Source organism: Rhinolophus hipposideros (assembly GCF_964194185.1).
Source record: "Rhinolophus hipposideros genome assembly, chromosome: 8".
Lineage (NCBI taxonomy): Eukaryota > Metazoa > Chordata > Mammalia > Chiroptera > Rhinolophidae > Rhinolophus > Rhinolophus hipposideros.
The window spans coordinates 11,755,384-11,771,702 of NC_138054.1; the positions used below are offsets into that span (position 1 = coordinate 11,755,384).

A 16,319-nucleotide genomic window follows, 5' to 3' on the forward strand; every position below is an offset into this window, starting at 1 on the left:
AATATCTTTTCATATGCTTACTTGCCGTCTGTATATCTTTGGTGAGGTATCTGTAAAGGTCTTTGGTCCATTTTTTGAATCTGATTATTTTCTTACTGAGTTTTAAAAGTTCTTTGTGTATTTAGGATAACAATCCTTTATCAGATGCACCTTGCAAATATTTTCTCCCCATCAATGACTTGTCTTCTCATTCTCTTGCAGAACAGTAGTTTTTAATGAAGTCCAGGCTATCTGTTATTTCTCTCATGGACCATATATTTATTTGGTGTGTCAAAAAAAGGCTCCACCATACCAAGGTCATCTAGGTTTTCTCCTGGGTTACCTCCTAGGAGTTTTATAGTTTTGCATTTTACATTGAGATCTGCAATCCATTTTGAGTTAATTTTTGTGGCAGCTGTAAGGTCTGTGTATACATAACTTTTTTTTTTTTGCATGTTTTTTGCACCATTTTTCAAAGAGACTATGTGCTTCATTGTGTTGCTTTTGTGCCTTTGTCAAAGATCAATTAACTATATAGTGTACTCTTTATGGGCTCTCTATTTTGTTCCATTGATCTACTTGTCTATTCTTTTGCCAAACTGTCTTGATTACTGTAACTTTATAGTAAGTCTTGAAATTAGGTTGTGTCAGTTCTCCAACTTTGTTCTTCTTCAGTATTGTGTTGGCTATTCTGGGTGTTTTGCCTCTCCATATAAACTTAAGAATCAGATTGTCCATATCCATAAAATAACTTGATGAGATTTTGATTGGGATTGCATTGAAACTAGATCAACTTGGGAAGAACTGACATCTTGACAATATTGAGTCTTTCTATCCATCAAAGTGGAATATCTCTCTGTCGCGTCCAGCACAACACGGGCAGTGAGGATGCAAGAAGGGGCGGTTTGGGTTAAGTTTTTAAGAAAGAAACAAACAGACTTAATGCAGTTAAATCTCTCCAAAGGCCAGGGGTCTCTCAGTCTCAGAGGACTGGAGCCCTGAACAAAGCCCACTGGAGGCTTTTATTGATGAGTATGCAAGGGAGTAACTGTTTTATGGCACGGTCTGTGAGACTCATTTATCATAGAAACATCCCAAGCCAATTATTTTAATCTTTAAACAGCCGAAGTACAAGGTCCCACGATATCTTACGTAAGGTATATATCTTCTCAATGTCAAGTCTCTCATATATTAGAGATAACTGGTCTCTGTTCTCATTATTTTTCTGACAGCTGTGAGGGAAAAGCCAGAGCCCGCAACAGACTTTCCCAGGCAGGGGCAAGGGGAGGCAAGGCCCCTTCCCATATTTTTCTAAGGCAGCTCATTGGGGGTCCCCACTCGGTTCCACCTGGCTTAGGTTGTATCTCCCGTGAGATATCTTACCCGTCTTTGGCTGCAAACCGTCTTTTGGGGACCAGACAGAGAGACATAAGGTGTAAACACAAGGATGGAACAGAGTCCCAGAAAGGCACCATCTCACAGACTCTTCTTTCCTTAAGGAAAGACATGGAGGGACAGTTGGCTAGGCTGTTGTGCGACTACATCTCTCCATTTGTTTAGTTCTTTGATTTCACTTATCAGAGTTTTGTAGTTGTCCTCATACAGATCTTGACAATTTTGTTAGGTTTAAACCTAAGTACTTTATTTTGGGGGGTGCTAATGTAAGGGGTGTTTATAATTTCAAATTCCACTTGTTCATTGTTGGTCTGCAGGAAAGCAATTGACTTTTGCATATTAATCTTGTATCTTGCAACCTTGCTGGAATCACTTAATTGTAGATTTTTTGTCGATTCTTTCGGATTTTCTACATAGATAATCATGTCACCTGTGAACAGAGGTTTATGTCTTCCTTCCCAGCCTTACGCCTTTTATTTCCTTGCCTTGCCTTTTTGCACTAGCAAGAACTTGAAAAGGAGTAGTGGATTTTCTTTTAATTCACCTTTTTGAGATAATTGTAGATTCAATGAAGTTATAAGAAATAACACATAGAAATACCATGTACCCTTTGCCGTCTCCCCCAATGTTAATATCTTGGAAACTATAGTAAAATATATTTGGGATGTGAAAAATGATGCAATCAAAATACGGAACACTTGTATCACAAGGACCCCTCATGCTGTCCTATAGCTTCTTCCATCCTGTGCTTTTACACTCCACCTTCTCCTTAACCGTTGGCAACCACTCATCTATTATTTGTCTCTAATATTTGACAAAATTATAATAAGTGGAATTACACATTTTTGGAGGGATGGCCTTTCACTCAGTATAGTTCTAGAAGATCGATCCACATTATTACATACTCGATATTTATTAATGAGTGGTATGGTGTGGATGTACCACAGTTTAACCATCTGTTGAAGGACATCTGGTTGTTTCCAGTTTTTATATACGTATAAAGCCACTATAAATATTCCTGAACAGGTTTGGCAAAGCTTATTGCTTCCGGGCAGAGGTGGGAGCTTTGGATCCCTGTGGGGTCTCCACTGACACTGGAGAGGGGACTTGTATCAGCCAGTGTGGATGAAAGATCTTTTCTGACACCACCCAGCAGGGGCAGGGGCACCTTATTACGGCCTCTTGAGGCTGAAAGCTGAGGCTCCCACTAAGACTTAGCTGGCATGGATCAGAGTGGGACCAGGTTTTTTTCTGTGGTGTTTGGCTGGAGTCGAGTGGTTATTGTCTAAACATTTTCTATCTTGCAAGGCTACTGCTTTCCTGGTCCTTTAGAAAAAGCTGGATTTTGTTGGGGCTTTTCTTGTCTGCACCATTGGCATTTCTGGGCTGCCAATTTCTTCGCCTCCTAATCTAGAGTGTATGGGGCGAAACAATTTAGGGAGTTCACTACCACATTGTTCCTCTGGTCCTGAGTTTGTAGTTGGTTTGCTTTCCCTCCACCTTTCAGAATCTTATATGTCAATACATGATAGCCGTGGTTTCTTTGTGTCTTTAGGAAGAACGGGAAATTATGTCTACTACGTCTTCCTGGAAATAGACATTCCCTCGATAGAGTTTCAGATTGAAAATGGATACAAATAATTCCCCTCATGCCATTCTCTCTAGAATAATGATGTGGGATCAGCTTATCATAAAGAAGTTACTTGATGCAGTTTCCATATATTTGATTCCAGTGTCTAGGAAATACATATGACATTTTCATCGGCTGTTAATTGATGGCAGCATTTAACTGAAAGAATGAAATGACATTTTAGCCTCGTTAAAAACTTAGGTTGGATATTTTATGTTATGTTCTCAGAAAGTATAGGATCCTGAAGTCTTTTCAAAATATCGTTACCTTTGCTTTTCCATAACATCATTTCACATGGTTGCTTGTGAGTAATTCTAGTTACTTTAGCTCATCTCATCGAAAGTGAAGATACTTGATTAGGAGGACATAACTAGAAGGGTGACTGTTAAACTCTCCAAAGTGCTCTTAATAAACCTAGGAAAGGGAGTTGTGTTTTAACTCTAACTCTGTCACCAAACTCCCTACTTAACCCTGAGCCCTTTATCCTTTCTGAGCTCAGAATTTGACGTATTCTGTGAAATTTTGTCTTATTGGTTGCCAGCAATCCCAGCATATTAGCCGGTTCCCATTTGTACGAGTACTTTGCAACACCATCCATAAATGTGAGTCATTCAGTTTGACAAGTTGTTAATGAAACCAGCAGATGTCAGCGTCAGTGCAACGTCATCCCTTTAGGGTGATGGTGATCCACAAACCCTTGTTATTAAAATATCTATTCCCATAGAGTGTAGGAACTTTCATATTCTCGTTAAATAGCCTGTGTTTACTTGCTTCTTGATTTATATTTATAAAATTGACTTAAACTTTAAAATGTCACTGAATTATTTTGCCAGTGACTGACCTTTAAAAAATTTGACAGTTTCAAAATAGATTAGAGAATTGGGGATATTATAGGTGGGGTTTTGTTTTGTTATAAAAAACCCTTTGAGAACTGAGGAGTTTTGCGGGCTTTGTTAATTCCTATTCCCAAGTCTAATCTCTGATACAAGACATGGGTTACAGAGAGAGTCACCTAGTGATTAAGGACAGGGGCCCGGGAGGTAAGTAGCCTGGGTTCAAACCTGGGCTCATCCATTTATTTCTGTGTGCCTGCCTCAGTTTCCCCATGTGTATGACGATGACAGTCTTTGCCTGCTTCATAGGTTATGAAGATCAAACATGTCGATATACTTAAAGCCTTTAGAACAGTGCTTAGCATGTTGCCAGTACTCAGTAAAGGCCAGCCGTTACTACCGTTATCATCTTAGTAGTAGGAACATATGCTGTCATTTGGTCAACAGATGTTAATAGATGTCACCTTGATGTCTGAGATCTCGAAGGGGGCTTCAAAAACGGTGGGGGGTTGGGATCAGAAATAAAAAGGAGATAAAATCTATAGTAGAGTTTGGTATTATTTTTATTTTATGAAAGGTAAGCCTTTAGAGGCTTTACATACAGACTTGTTGGTTTTTAGTTATGTTAACATGTAAATTGGAATCCCTGTGGTGCCAAAATTTTTGTAGTAATTCAGGATGGTAACTTCTATGTAGTTTCATTGCAGTTTGGAGCCTCGACCTCTTTCCTGGTGCAGAGAAGTGAGTTGCACGTTCCATCTGATACCAGTTTTTTAAGGAGCTCCTTTGGTTTCAGGTTTCCAAAATCTTGGTGCTCTTAGCCACCATCATACCCATGGTGGCAAAGGGGTGGTCTAACTCGAGACAAAGTGCTGGTAATAAAAGTATATGAGATTGGCCTACAAACAGGAAAGAGTTCAAGGCTCAGTGAAGGATTTAAAGCCTAAAGAACAAGTCTTCCATTTCCTGTTTCACCTGCATTGATTGCGAATGTTGGACAAAGGAAAGTTGGGGAGAGACTAAGCAGAGGGGTGAGGAGACATTAAGAGGAGAGAAATGATCCCTTTAATACTGCACTCAATCCCTGACCTTTCCTCACACGCTTTGACTTGCAGCTTTTGATTTGTGAGAGACCTCAGCACCCCTGTAGAGCTCTAAAGAATAAAGGTGCCTTTATGGATCAGAGTCATGGGCTGCCAGAGTTGGCAGGGCTTTCAAGTTCACCCAGTCTAGCTCTGTCTCTTTGAATAATTTTAGGTTTACAGACAAATTGCAAAGATCACAGTCCCCATAAAACCCTTCACCCAGCCTCCTCTAATATTAATGTCTTACATAACCATCGTATATTTGTCAAAACTAAGAAATTAACTTTGCTACAATACTGTTAACTAAACTGTAGTCTGTTTAGATTTCACCAGTTATTACATTAATGGCTTGTTTCTGTTCCAGGATACTACATTGCATTTAGTCATGTTTCTTTAGTCTCCTTCAATCTATGACATTTTCTCAGTCTTTCCTTGTTTTTCATGAACTTGACAGTTTTTTTAAAAAAATTGTGGTTGAGTCTATATATAACAAAATTTGCCATTTAAACCATTTTAAGTGTACAATTTAGTGGCATTATCAGTGTTGTGTGCCCATCATCAATATTTCAAAAACTTACTCACCCAGACAGAAACTCTGTTCCCATTAAGCGACAATTCTCCATTTCCCTCTCTCCCCATCCCCTGGTAACTTCTCCTTTCTGTTGCTATGGATTGCCTATTGTGAACATTTCATATAAATGAAACTGTAATCATGTCCTTTTGTATCTGGCTTACTTAGCATGATATTTTCAAGGTTCATCCATATTGTGGTATGTGTTAGAATTTCATCCCTTTTTATGGCTAAATAGTATCCCGTTGTATGTATATAGAATATTTTGTTTATTCATCTGTTGATGGACACTTCGATTGTTTTCACCTTTTGGGTCTTGTGAATAATGTTGCTATGAATGTTGACATACAAGTCTCTGAGTCCCTGTTTTCAGTTCTTTTGGGTATATACCTAGGTGTGGAATTGCTGAGTCACATGGTAATTGTATCTTTAACTTTTTGAGGAACTGCCAAACTGTTTTCCACAGTGGCTACACCACTTTACATTCCCATCAGCAAGGCACAAGGATTTCAGTTTCTCCACATCCTCACCAGCACTTATTTTCTTCTAATAGCCGTCGTAGTCGGTGTGAAGTAGTATATCATTGTGCTTTTGATTTGCATTTCCTAATAACTAATGGTGTTAAGGATCTTTTTATGTGCTTATTGGCCATATGTATATCATCTTTGGAGATACACAGGTCCTCTGCCCATTTGAGCATATTTCATGTCTGTTGTCTGACATCTGTATGAGGGTCTGGCAATTCCAGTAGGAAGAGCTCAGAGTTCTTATTACCAGCTTTGGCTGTTTAAAGTCAGATACAGTACACGTATCTAGAAGCAGGAGCTGTTGTAAGTGGAAACTTGTTACTTTAGAGTGTGTATGTGCTGCAATTTCCTTTTCACTCAAGATTGCATTTATAAGATTTATCCATGTTGATACTTGTGAGGGATGAAGAAGAGACGTCGAGGATGACACCCAAATTTTGGTGTACAGCAACTGAGTGAATGGTGCAGGAAAGGCAGGGAAGAGAAGCAGATCTGGAGTGGGAGTTGACATAATGTCGTGTGGGCACTGGGACATCACAGAGGAAGTTGGAAATTATGTGTAACTTGCCCTCTCTCCCTTTTAAGATGCTTCTCAAGTAGCCTTACTCCCTAAAATAAACACCTAGGTGAGCCAGTCATCTAGCGTGTGGTCATCACATTCTCCCAAGGTAGAAAGTGGTCCTTTCCGTTGTAGGCAGGCAACGTGATCGGGTAGTGACAATCCTCCCGGATGGCCTGCCTCTAGCTTCCACCTAGTAATGTGTCCCTCCATTAACGGGGTGCTTCAGAACTGCCTCTGACCTCCTCCCTCCTCGGTGGCCTCCACTGCCTTCCTGGCACAACTCATTTGGCCTCTAGCAAAATCCGACTCGAACTCTGTGTTTTAGGCATTTGGCCAGGCGGGCTTGCAGCTGAACGTGGCGCTGATGGGCCCTGCCTCGGGATTCAGAGCTTGCAGGGCGACTCTCCGCTGCAAGCCCCGCCCCTGCCCCACCCCTCCCGGTGCCCCGCCCCTATCCCCTCCCCTCCCTTGCCCCGCCCTGACGCAGACGTCGTGCAGCGATTCCTCGCCTCAAGCCCCGCCTCCACGCTCAGCCCCGCCCCACGTCCCTCCCGGCCCCCCGGGCGCAGAGCGCGCTTTGCGACATTTCCGGCGCCGGGGTCCTAGCTTCACGGCTTTCGCGCGTCGTCGACTGGCAATCTTCGGGGGAGCGATTCTGGTACTTGGAAATTATTGTATGCTTGTTTTGACTTTTGTGGAATTATATAAGAGGTTTCGTTGCCGCCTGTTCTGTCCCCTAGATCCAGGCGGGGGCTTTAGGCTGCGTGATAGTTGCTTTTGTAGTAGCGCAGTTTCTGCTTTCCTCAAAACAGGCTGGGAATCCTGCGGAAACCTTGAGCTCTGCGGGCAAATGCTTACCGAAATAGTGTAGTATTTAGTTTCCTGGAGACGTTATTGCTTCATCTCCTTAAAAACCTCGGTATCGCACTGCCGCTCCGAATTAATGTCTCTGGGTGGGATTCCAAGCCCCCTTTCTGTAGGCAGTAGTTTAAACAAAACAAAAGGGGTATGTGTTGCTTCCAGCCGTAGCGTCGCGGGATGTCAGATGCATTCCTTGCCAAAGGTGTAGTGTCGTGATTACGTTATTCTCCCCGGCTCGCCCCCACTCCCCGCCCCCGCCCCCCTCGCCCTCAGCTAACAGGAATTAGGAGTTGGATGCAAAAGTAAATAGCGAAAACCTTTACAAACGTTAAGGATTGCAATAACGTGATTTCTTGGGCAGGGGCGAAAAGCAGTGCCCTTCCCCTCCAAGAGACAATTAAAATAGTTGGATTAAGGGCACAGGAGACGCTTGCTGATTTACTAACACGTGACTTAGTGAGCTGTTGAAAAGATGAACTCACTAGCTGTATGTACAGAGCTGGTCAGTGAATTTTGCTGTTGCCTGTGGGCCTGTGTTAGGAGCGTTGAGGTTATAAAATGGTGTCTGCTCAGCATTTACTGTGTGCTAAGCACTTTTACATATTGCCCCACGTAATGCCCACACCAACCCCAGGAAATTTGTGCCGTTGGCCTCATGGTGCGGTGAAGGAAACAGGCTTAGAGAGGTCGGTAGCTTGCCCGTGACTTCTTAGCTTCTAGGCGGTGCAGCTGGAAGCTGACTGCCGGAGGACTGTGCTGTTAACCACCTCTGCTCCAGCCCTCTGCAGGTGCAGGCCCCGCGGGACCTCCGGTCTGGACAGAGTGAAAGGACGATGCAGAAGGACTCGGGCCCACTGTGAGTGCTCAGTGACTGCGAGTGGGATAGCCTGCACGGCCTTCGAACCAGAGTTTCTTCCTGGGCTGGAAAGGGCCCTAGGAGTAGACTGCTGGGGCAGCATGGGGTACAGGGGAGGGACCGGCAGGCCAGGGTCTGAGTGCCACTCTGCCACTGACTAGTTGTGTGGCTTTAGGCAAGTCACCTAACCTCTAGGCTTTATTTACATTTTTGTACAGCGATAGGATTGTTCGGGAATGACTACCTTCTAGTCCCATCCTATGAGAGAGGTTTTTTGTTTTTTGTTTATTTTTTGAACATGGTTGGTTGGCACTGACTTGCTACTCTTGTTTTTCAGAGTGCCTTTACATTGGATTGGCTTTGGCTATGCCGCACTGGTTGCTTCTGGTGGGATCATTGGCTATGCAAAAGCAGGTATGGTTTGTGGTTACTTAACCTCCTAAGAGCTGCACTTGCTCCTGGTGAAGAGTGAGTCCCAGGCTCCCCAAAGTGCAGGCTGGTTTGAGTCCAGTTTAGTTGAGTCTTAGTTAAGTCCACTCTAGCTGGAGTGCAGGCTTCTCGTGAGTCCCGTAGCGCCTCCTGCAGTACCTCCTCCTGCACGTGACTTTCGGTTATCTGGTTGAGCTAAGCCAGGCTTCTTATCGAACCGCTTGTGTTTGCCTCTTTATCTAAAGATACTGGGAAGGGATGGGAGTAGATTGTTACTATCATCAACTGCCACACATCAGCCTTGACCACAAGCTGCCATCTCTGTGCTCCTTAAATAGCAGGAAGCTTCTAGTCTTCACCTGCTCATTTTTTGAAATCTCCTCATTAAACGAGGCAGGGGTGTGTCAGAAAGTGTGCTCGTTTCTGTCCCCTTCCTTGCCTGCATCATGACCCCAAAACACACACACGCACACACCCCAGAATTCTTATTCTCCAAATCTTTTTTAAAAAAATAAAAATCAGTGGCCGTGTGGGGATCAAATCAGCAACCATGGTATTATTGGCACCATGCTCTAACCAACTGAGCTAACCGGCCACCCCTCCAAATCTTTTTCTAAGTTGCCTATTTCCCTCTCCTTTGGGGATTTGCCCAAGGTCCTGCCTATGGATAGTTCTAGTCCTTGACAGGTTATAAGGCCTGCCTAGGGACCCTTCTTCATAGGTGGAAGTACTCCCTGTTCAGGAAAGGGGGATGGTGTGGTATGACCCCGACTTCACTGGTAATTTTACCAGAGCTATTTAGCAAACTCCACAAAACATATTTGTGCTTGAGAACTTTCTGGTTGTGAACTGTGTTGAGAGTTCTCTGCTATTTTCCTCTGTCGGGAAGAGAAGACTGGTGGATTCTGTTAATGAAATGAGTGTCGGGCATTAAATGCGGGCGTGTGTTTGCTTTCCTCCAGGTAGTGTCCCATCCTTGGCTGCTGGGCTCCTCTTCGGTGGTTTAGCAGGTCTGGGTGCCTATCAGCTGTCTCAGGATCCGAGGAACATTTGGGTTTTCCTAGGTATGTCAGCTTCACTGGCTCCCCAGTGCAGCTCTGTATACTGAATACTCCGCCAGAGGCCCTGGTTTGTTGGGGTGTGGCAGGTTCTTCACATTAAGACAGTTTCACTACTTCTGCTAAGTCCTGGGGAAGTTTTAAAATGGAGGAGGGGGCGGTTGTGCTGGTTTCTGCTTGTCTTTTACGTACAGAACATAGACCGGTTTTCATACCTCATGGATTTAGATTTATCCACTGAAACTAGTATTACACGTGTGTAAGGCAAGTATACGTCTTGTAACCATTGAGACTGTCCACTGAACATTGTCTGCGTGAGCGTCACTAAAGGATCACCTGCCTGGGTTAAGTTTTCATCAATATTAAAATTTTCCCATTTTGAAATCATTAGCGCTTGAGCAATAAGCTAACCGTGTAAGAGAGGCCTTGCCTTCAAGGAACCTGTACCCTAATTGGGGACATAACAAGTGACTGGGGCTGCTGACGTGCCTTGCGAGCTGTGCAGACAGTGAGGAGTGCAGGCAAGGGAAGATTACTTCCTATCAGGATGGCTTTTGGTGTTTCTATTCAGCTCCACCCATGTGTCAGACACTGCTAGGAGGGCGGGCTCCTCCCTGGCTCTGCAAACCCACAGTAAGAAAACATGCCGTTCTGGCCCTTACAAGTGTGGAGGGGAGAACAAGCTTATTAACAGAGAGGTTTGCACGAGTCAGCGTGGGCTGGGAAGGGAAGTCGGCGCTGGCTGATTTTGGGGTTGTTGGGGGAGGAGGAGGTGGCCAGCTCTCAGCTCTGCCTAACAGCTCTGGAATGACTTTCAGACCTCTTTTCTTTCCCATTTGTGTTTCCGCTTCTCCACCCTAGCAAATGACCCTCACTCCCTACTTAAAGAAAAAGTAGCAGCCATCACATGGGGACTCCCTTCATGCCGTTGACCTCCAAGCCTTCCCTTGTCCTTTTTCTCTCCTCTCCAGGACCAGTCAGTCCCCCCACCCCAGCTTTGGGTCTCTTCTCCCACTCTTTCTCGGACTTTTACACTGTCAGTGGTGCCATGTCTTACTTGTATTCCACCTTTGGGATGGATCCCTCTTATTGATGTTCACATGTGCTCATTTCACCCATTTTTAAAAAAAGGACGTCTCGTGACACCACTTCCTTCTCCAGTTGCTTCCCTTCTTCCCCTTCAGAAACTTCTCTAAAAGAATCTGTTACATTCCCTATCTTCATTTCCTTACCTCAGACATTCTTGGCCCTTTGCAATCTCCATTTGGGTCCCCTTTGTCCATGGAAAAACAGTACTTTTCAAAATCCAATGTACATTTATTAGTCCTTGTTTCATTCAGCTGGTTAGCTGTACTCAGCACAGTACAGCAATCCATTTTTCACTCTTGTGCTTTTCCTTTTTATTTTCTCATTCTCTTTTGTTGTCCCATCATTTTTGGGGGAGGGCCATTAATATTAAAAGTTCCTAAAGCCTTGCTCTTTTTATCTTCTTTATCCTTGCTCGCTTGACAGTGTCATTGAAGCCCACGCCTTAAATTACCACTGATACATAAATGACTCACAAATTTATCTCTCTCCAAGCTTTACTCATATATACAGTTGTCTGCTTGAGATCTTTTAGATGTCTCAAAGCCTGACTTCATGTCCTCACACACATTGGGTCTGCTGGTGTTCTCCATCCATTCAGGTCTTGATTGCACTCTTCCTCTCCATCTTTATGTCTGATCCATCAGCAAGTCCTACCAACACTACTTCCAGAACATATCCTAAATTATCTCCTCCACTATCTCTCCACAGCCACTGCCTCCATCCCAGTCATCCCTCTCTCTTCCCTGCGTAACATCCTTTCACGGCTTCTCGTTGCTCTTAGGATGAAGACCACAATCCCTAATATGGCCTTTAAGGCTCTTTATGGTCTGGCCCCTTTTCCTCACTAGCCATATTTTTATCTCTGCGTCATACTGGTCTCTGAGCACAAGGCCTCTTGCCACCAGGCTCCGCGTATATTATTCCCACTGCTTGGAATGTGCTTTCCTCCCCTGTTAGCTGTTTAACTGTGACTACAGAGATCTCTGCTCTATTGCTTCTTGGCCTTTGGCTGAGATCAAGTGTGGAGATCTCAGCTCAGTCTTCATTTCCTCAGCACATCCTTTCATGGTCATCCCCCATTTATTATGTTATTTGTATTGCATTAATTGTACCTGTAGCACAAACTATGCTTTGAAGTTTTTGACTTGTGTGATCTTTCAAGTCTGTCCATCAAACTTGAAACCCTGTTAGGGCAGAGACCTTTTTGCTGACAGTTCTCTCCGATATCTATTGCAGTGGATATTTTAACATGTGGAGTGGGAAGAACATACAGGGTAAATGGGATTGGCAAAGAACAGGGGGGAAAAAAACCTAGAGCGGTTGTGGACAAAATTAAGAAATTTATATCTAAATACTGGTAGGAGATGAGTCTGGAAAGGCAGACTGAGGGCCTTTTATTCTAGTATCTACTTAGTCCTATAGGATCTGGGCGGCCAGCTTGGGAGGTATGAGATGGGCAATGGTCCTTGAAAGATAGGTGGGACTTTGGTAACTTTTAGTTTTCCCAAATATAAGGTGGAATGATCTTTGACTCTCTTTATTTTTCCCATCAGTTACATCTGGAACCTTGGCTGGCATTATGGGAATGAGATTCTACCACTCTGGAAAATTTATGCCTGCAGGCTTGATTGCTGGTGCCAGGTACTTTCTGTCCTGTTGCTGTTCTTCACCAGTACAGAGTTTGCTTTAATGCTCTAAATACTTTGTACATCCACAGATAACTTGTTTAAATATACCTGATGCTGGGCATCAACCGAAATGATTTAATTTACTCACAAATAGGAAAGACTGCAAAAATAGTAGGTGATTTAATGTCAAAGTGAAATAAGCATATTCACTATGGAAATAATTGCTCTTACATTTGCTCTCTGGTCCATTGTGGCTCCTCCCTACAGTGGAAGAAGCTTCATTCAGTGTAAAGCCAAGACTGCGGCTCTTGTGTGACTTTCAGCCTGGGTTCCATGGTTCTTAGTTGTATGGGTGCCCTTTATTATTGAAAATATTGCTAGAAGGGAGTTTTGATTGATTCCTGTTTTCTTATTAACTTTGACTATAAAATGCAAACCAGATTGTTTTTAAAAATGCAATCCTTAAGCATAATAAAGAGACCCTGAAGATGTGGGAGTTTATAAAAGTCTGTTTTGGAAAAGTTAACTCACCCACCACTGATGATACTTATGATGCTGTCAAGCAAAATGTTTTCTAGTCAGTGTAGACCGAGGTCAAGAGCAGTAAACGGGGCCGCTGCAGGCCTGCCATCCTTTCGCCAGCTCTGTGACCTGGGATGGTCGTGGTCTCTCCAGCCTTCAGTGTTCTCTCTGAATTATTGGCGGATGAGAAATCCCCGCTCCCATGGTGTACTGTTCCAAGGCCTTAGCTCAGTACTGCCCCCTGGTGTGGGTTTCCTTTGCTGCCTCCAGGGTTGGGAGTTCTGTCTCTTGCCTTGGTACCTGCTCGCCATGCAGTGAGTGACCTGCAGAGTCCTAGTCCCTTTAAAAGACAGTCAGGTGCCTGTTCTGTACCTGACGTTTTTGTTTATGTGTTTTTTTCCTAACAGTTTGCTGATGGTCGCCAAACTTGGAATTAGTGTGCTCAATGGACCCCATCAGTCATAGTCATGTCCCAACTTGAACTCATGAAGAATTTGAAAACTTGCACTATTTTTAGTGTATTAAGAGAAGTGCTGTGAGGGGTGTAAATGTCTAATCATTATGTTGTTTTGTACACCTGAAACTAATAAAAAGAGAAACAAGTATAGCATTTTTACATATTCTGACATTTTACTTCAAAATAAAAAAAGTACTGAACTTTGCAGAGAAAAAAATCAGTCATTATTACAACCCTTAAGAAGTGGGAGCTTATTAACCCTCGTATAGTTTGATTCTTATATGTTGACGTTATTTCTTCTTTCTGTATTTTTACATAAAGTCTCAAGGGGTAAAATGTTAGGTGTCAACATTGGGGGCCCTGAAACCTCACACCCTACCTAGAGGAACAGTGTGGAAAAAAATCCCTTATGAGATTTAGGATATCCTTTATTTTCTGTTCTTTGGCTCATCTTTGAGCACAGACCTACTTTGAAATTATGTTAAATGAAATAATCAATGAAAATAAAACTTACAATAAATAATATTTTCTGTGTTGTCTTTGTTGCCAGAGCTGTCTAGAACATAGAGTGAGATGTGCATTGCAGGAAGATTTGGGACCATGAAAGTGTGTTTTAAATATTTTATTTAGGAATTACCCATTTTGAATAAGTGAAGGACCAAGGGAAGTTATTTGATTACACATTGTGTTGAAGTTTGTTTTAAAAATGGTCTGTCGTGAGGATTTCTAAGGTTAGGACTGTGTAACCAAAAGAAAAAATAAAATTTTGGTTAACTAGTTAATCTGTCAGTGTGAAACTAAAAGACATGTCTGGAACTTGAATTACTTAGGTTGGTCTCTGCTTCGGATACATGAACTGGATACTGATACATTTTCACTTTGGTTTTTTTCAGCATTGGGAATTCACACATTCTGGTATCCTTGCTTTAGTTTCCTCTTTAAAAAGGAAGGGATATTTGCTGCTTATTTCTACCCTCACTGGTATTGATTGGATTTAGAGTAATTTGATTTTATGTACAAATGTTTGCTTACGCTCCTTGAAAGGAGTCCTAGAATTTTCTCATCTTTGTTTTATATGGTATGGCTCAGTTGTAAAGCATAATGCTCAGTGCTGTACACAAGGGGTTGTGACGAGAGCACAGTATTCTACACCATGCATTTCTCTTAATGTGACCAGGATCCAAGTAAGAGTTTTGGACAGCCCCATCACAGCAAAGATTCGTCAAGGTTTTGGTCTACTGAGGCCCAGGTCTTTTTCTCAAGTACTGCTGTTAATGATTACTCGTAGGTGGTGAAAAGGTTAGTGCTTAATGTCACATACTTGCAAATATGTAGACTAAAAAGTTATTCCATAGTTTTTGGCATTGTCAGTGATTGCCTTTTATCATATAATTATACCAAATTCATGACTTAAATAATAAAGCCAGATAATGTTTACAAACAGTTCATAGATATGTGGTGTGATTTCATGTCCTGGTGAATTGGATTATTGTGATCTTAACATTAGTCCTGTACAGTCTAAAGGAAAATGGACAAAGAAAATCAAATAGGAATAACATTTCATTACTGTTTTTATTTATTTTTATCTATTTTTAAATTTGTATTTATTTTACGTGTTTTTTCAGGACCTATCAGCTCCAAGTCAAGTACTGTGTTTCTCCGAAAATAAGGCCGCGTCTTATATTAATTTTTGCTCCAAAAGACGCTTTAGGGTTTATATTCAGGGTACGTCATCATGAAAAATCATGCTAGGGTTTACCAGTTAGGTCTTATTTTCGGGGAAACATGGTAGTTGCTTCAATCCAGTTGCGGAGGGCGCAGCTCACTGGCCCATGTGTGGATTGAACCGGCGACCTTGTTAAGAGCACCACGCGCTAACCAACTGAGATAACCAGCTGCCCTGTTTTTTTTCTTTCTTTTTTCCCCCCCTTTGTCGACCTCCCCCCTTCACTCCGGTTCAAGCCGTTGTTTCTGTCTAGTTGTGTAGGACACAGCTCCCTGGCCCATGCTGGTATTACGAGCCTTGTGCTCCCCCCATTTCCCCGGCTGAGGCAGTTGGTCACCAGTGGCCAGTCGTTGGTCGGCTGTTCACAGCAGCTTCCGACAGCTCTCGCCAGCTGCTGGCCGCTCAGCCTGGCCACCGACCTGCCGTTTTTATATTTTAAAAATCGCTTTTTATGAAAAGGTATTTGGGAGAAAAGAAACAACTGGTTGTAGTTAAGTGTTGCGAAAGTCGGAACACCCACAGGTGGCTTGGGTGTCCTTTTAGGCAGTGAAGAGCTGTCTGTGTGTTGTGTGTGTTTACAGAGCTTCCATTCATCATTGTGCTTATTTCCTGAAACCCCGGTACTCTGAGGGCCAGGTAGAAGTGAACATCATTTGTGACTTGGTATTCCCCAGGTGTTTGAATCATGAATTGTAAGGGCCAAGGCACAGAAGAAGATTAAATAGACAATACTCATTGTATATTAATTCATCAGAAAGATGCATTTTGGATTCTAAGCTAGCCCTTTGGTGGTTGTCATGATAAATAGCTACCTAAAATATTATGGTTAAATGTATTTAATAATCCTTGTCAGTATTTTCCATCCTCCAGACACAGCCGCCCATGCACGTGTGCATGTGATGTGTGTGCACTGGCACGACACGCTACTACTTGGCTGTTGACAATCCATGGCACTTACGTTGTGATGGTGTAGGCATCGGAAGGCCGTAGACCGTCTAAAGCTGCCGTCCACCCAGGCTTCCATTGATAGGATTTTGAATCACCGTGTTGGCCCGGGTTTTTCATCTGTCTGCAGTGTTTCCAGAGGACATCAAGCTTGGCCTTCAATTCT

The 16,319-nt window shown here is 42.8% G+C and overlaps 1 protein-coding gene across 2 annotated transcripts; it reads left to right on the forward strand.

Moving 5' to 3' along the window:
* The first annotated feature begins 7,146 nt into the window (after positions 1 to 7,146).
* On the forward strand, positions 7,147 to 14,929 carry TMEM14C (transmembrane protein 14C). Of its 2 annotated transcripts, none has more exons than XM_081054883.1 (6): positions 7,147 to 7,240; positions 8,222 to 8,299; positions 8,637 to 8,713; positions 9,691 to 9,792; positions 12,429 to 12,516; positions 13,433 to 14,929. In XM_081054883.1, the coding sequence occupies exons 2-6, from the start codon at positions 8,277 to 8,279 to the stop codon at positions 13,488 to 13,490; spliced, it is 348 nt and encodes a 115-aa protein (XP_080911009.1). In that variant the 5' UTR covers positions 7,147 to 7,240; positions 8,222 to 8,276; the 3' UTR covers positions 13,491 to 14,929. The 2 variants fall into 2 exon arrangements, with proteins under 2 accessions (XP_080911009.1, XP_080911010.1); XM_081054884.1 differs by having other exon boundaries at positions 7,170 to 7,256.
* Positions 14,930 to 16,319: the final 1,390 nt, after the last annotated feature.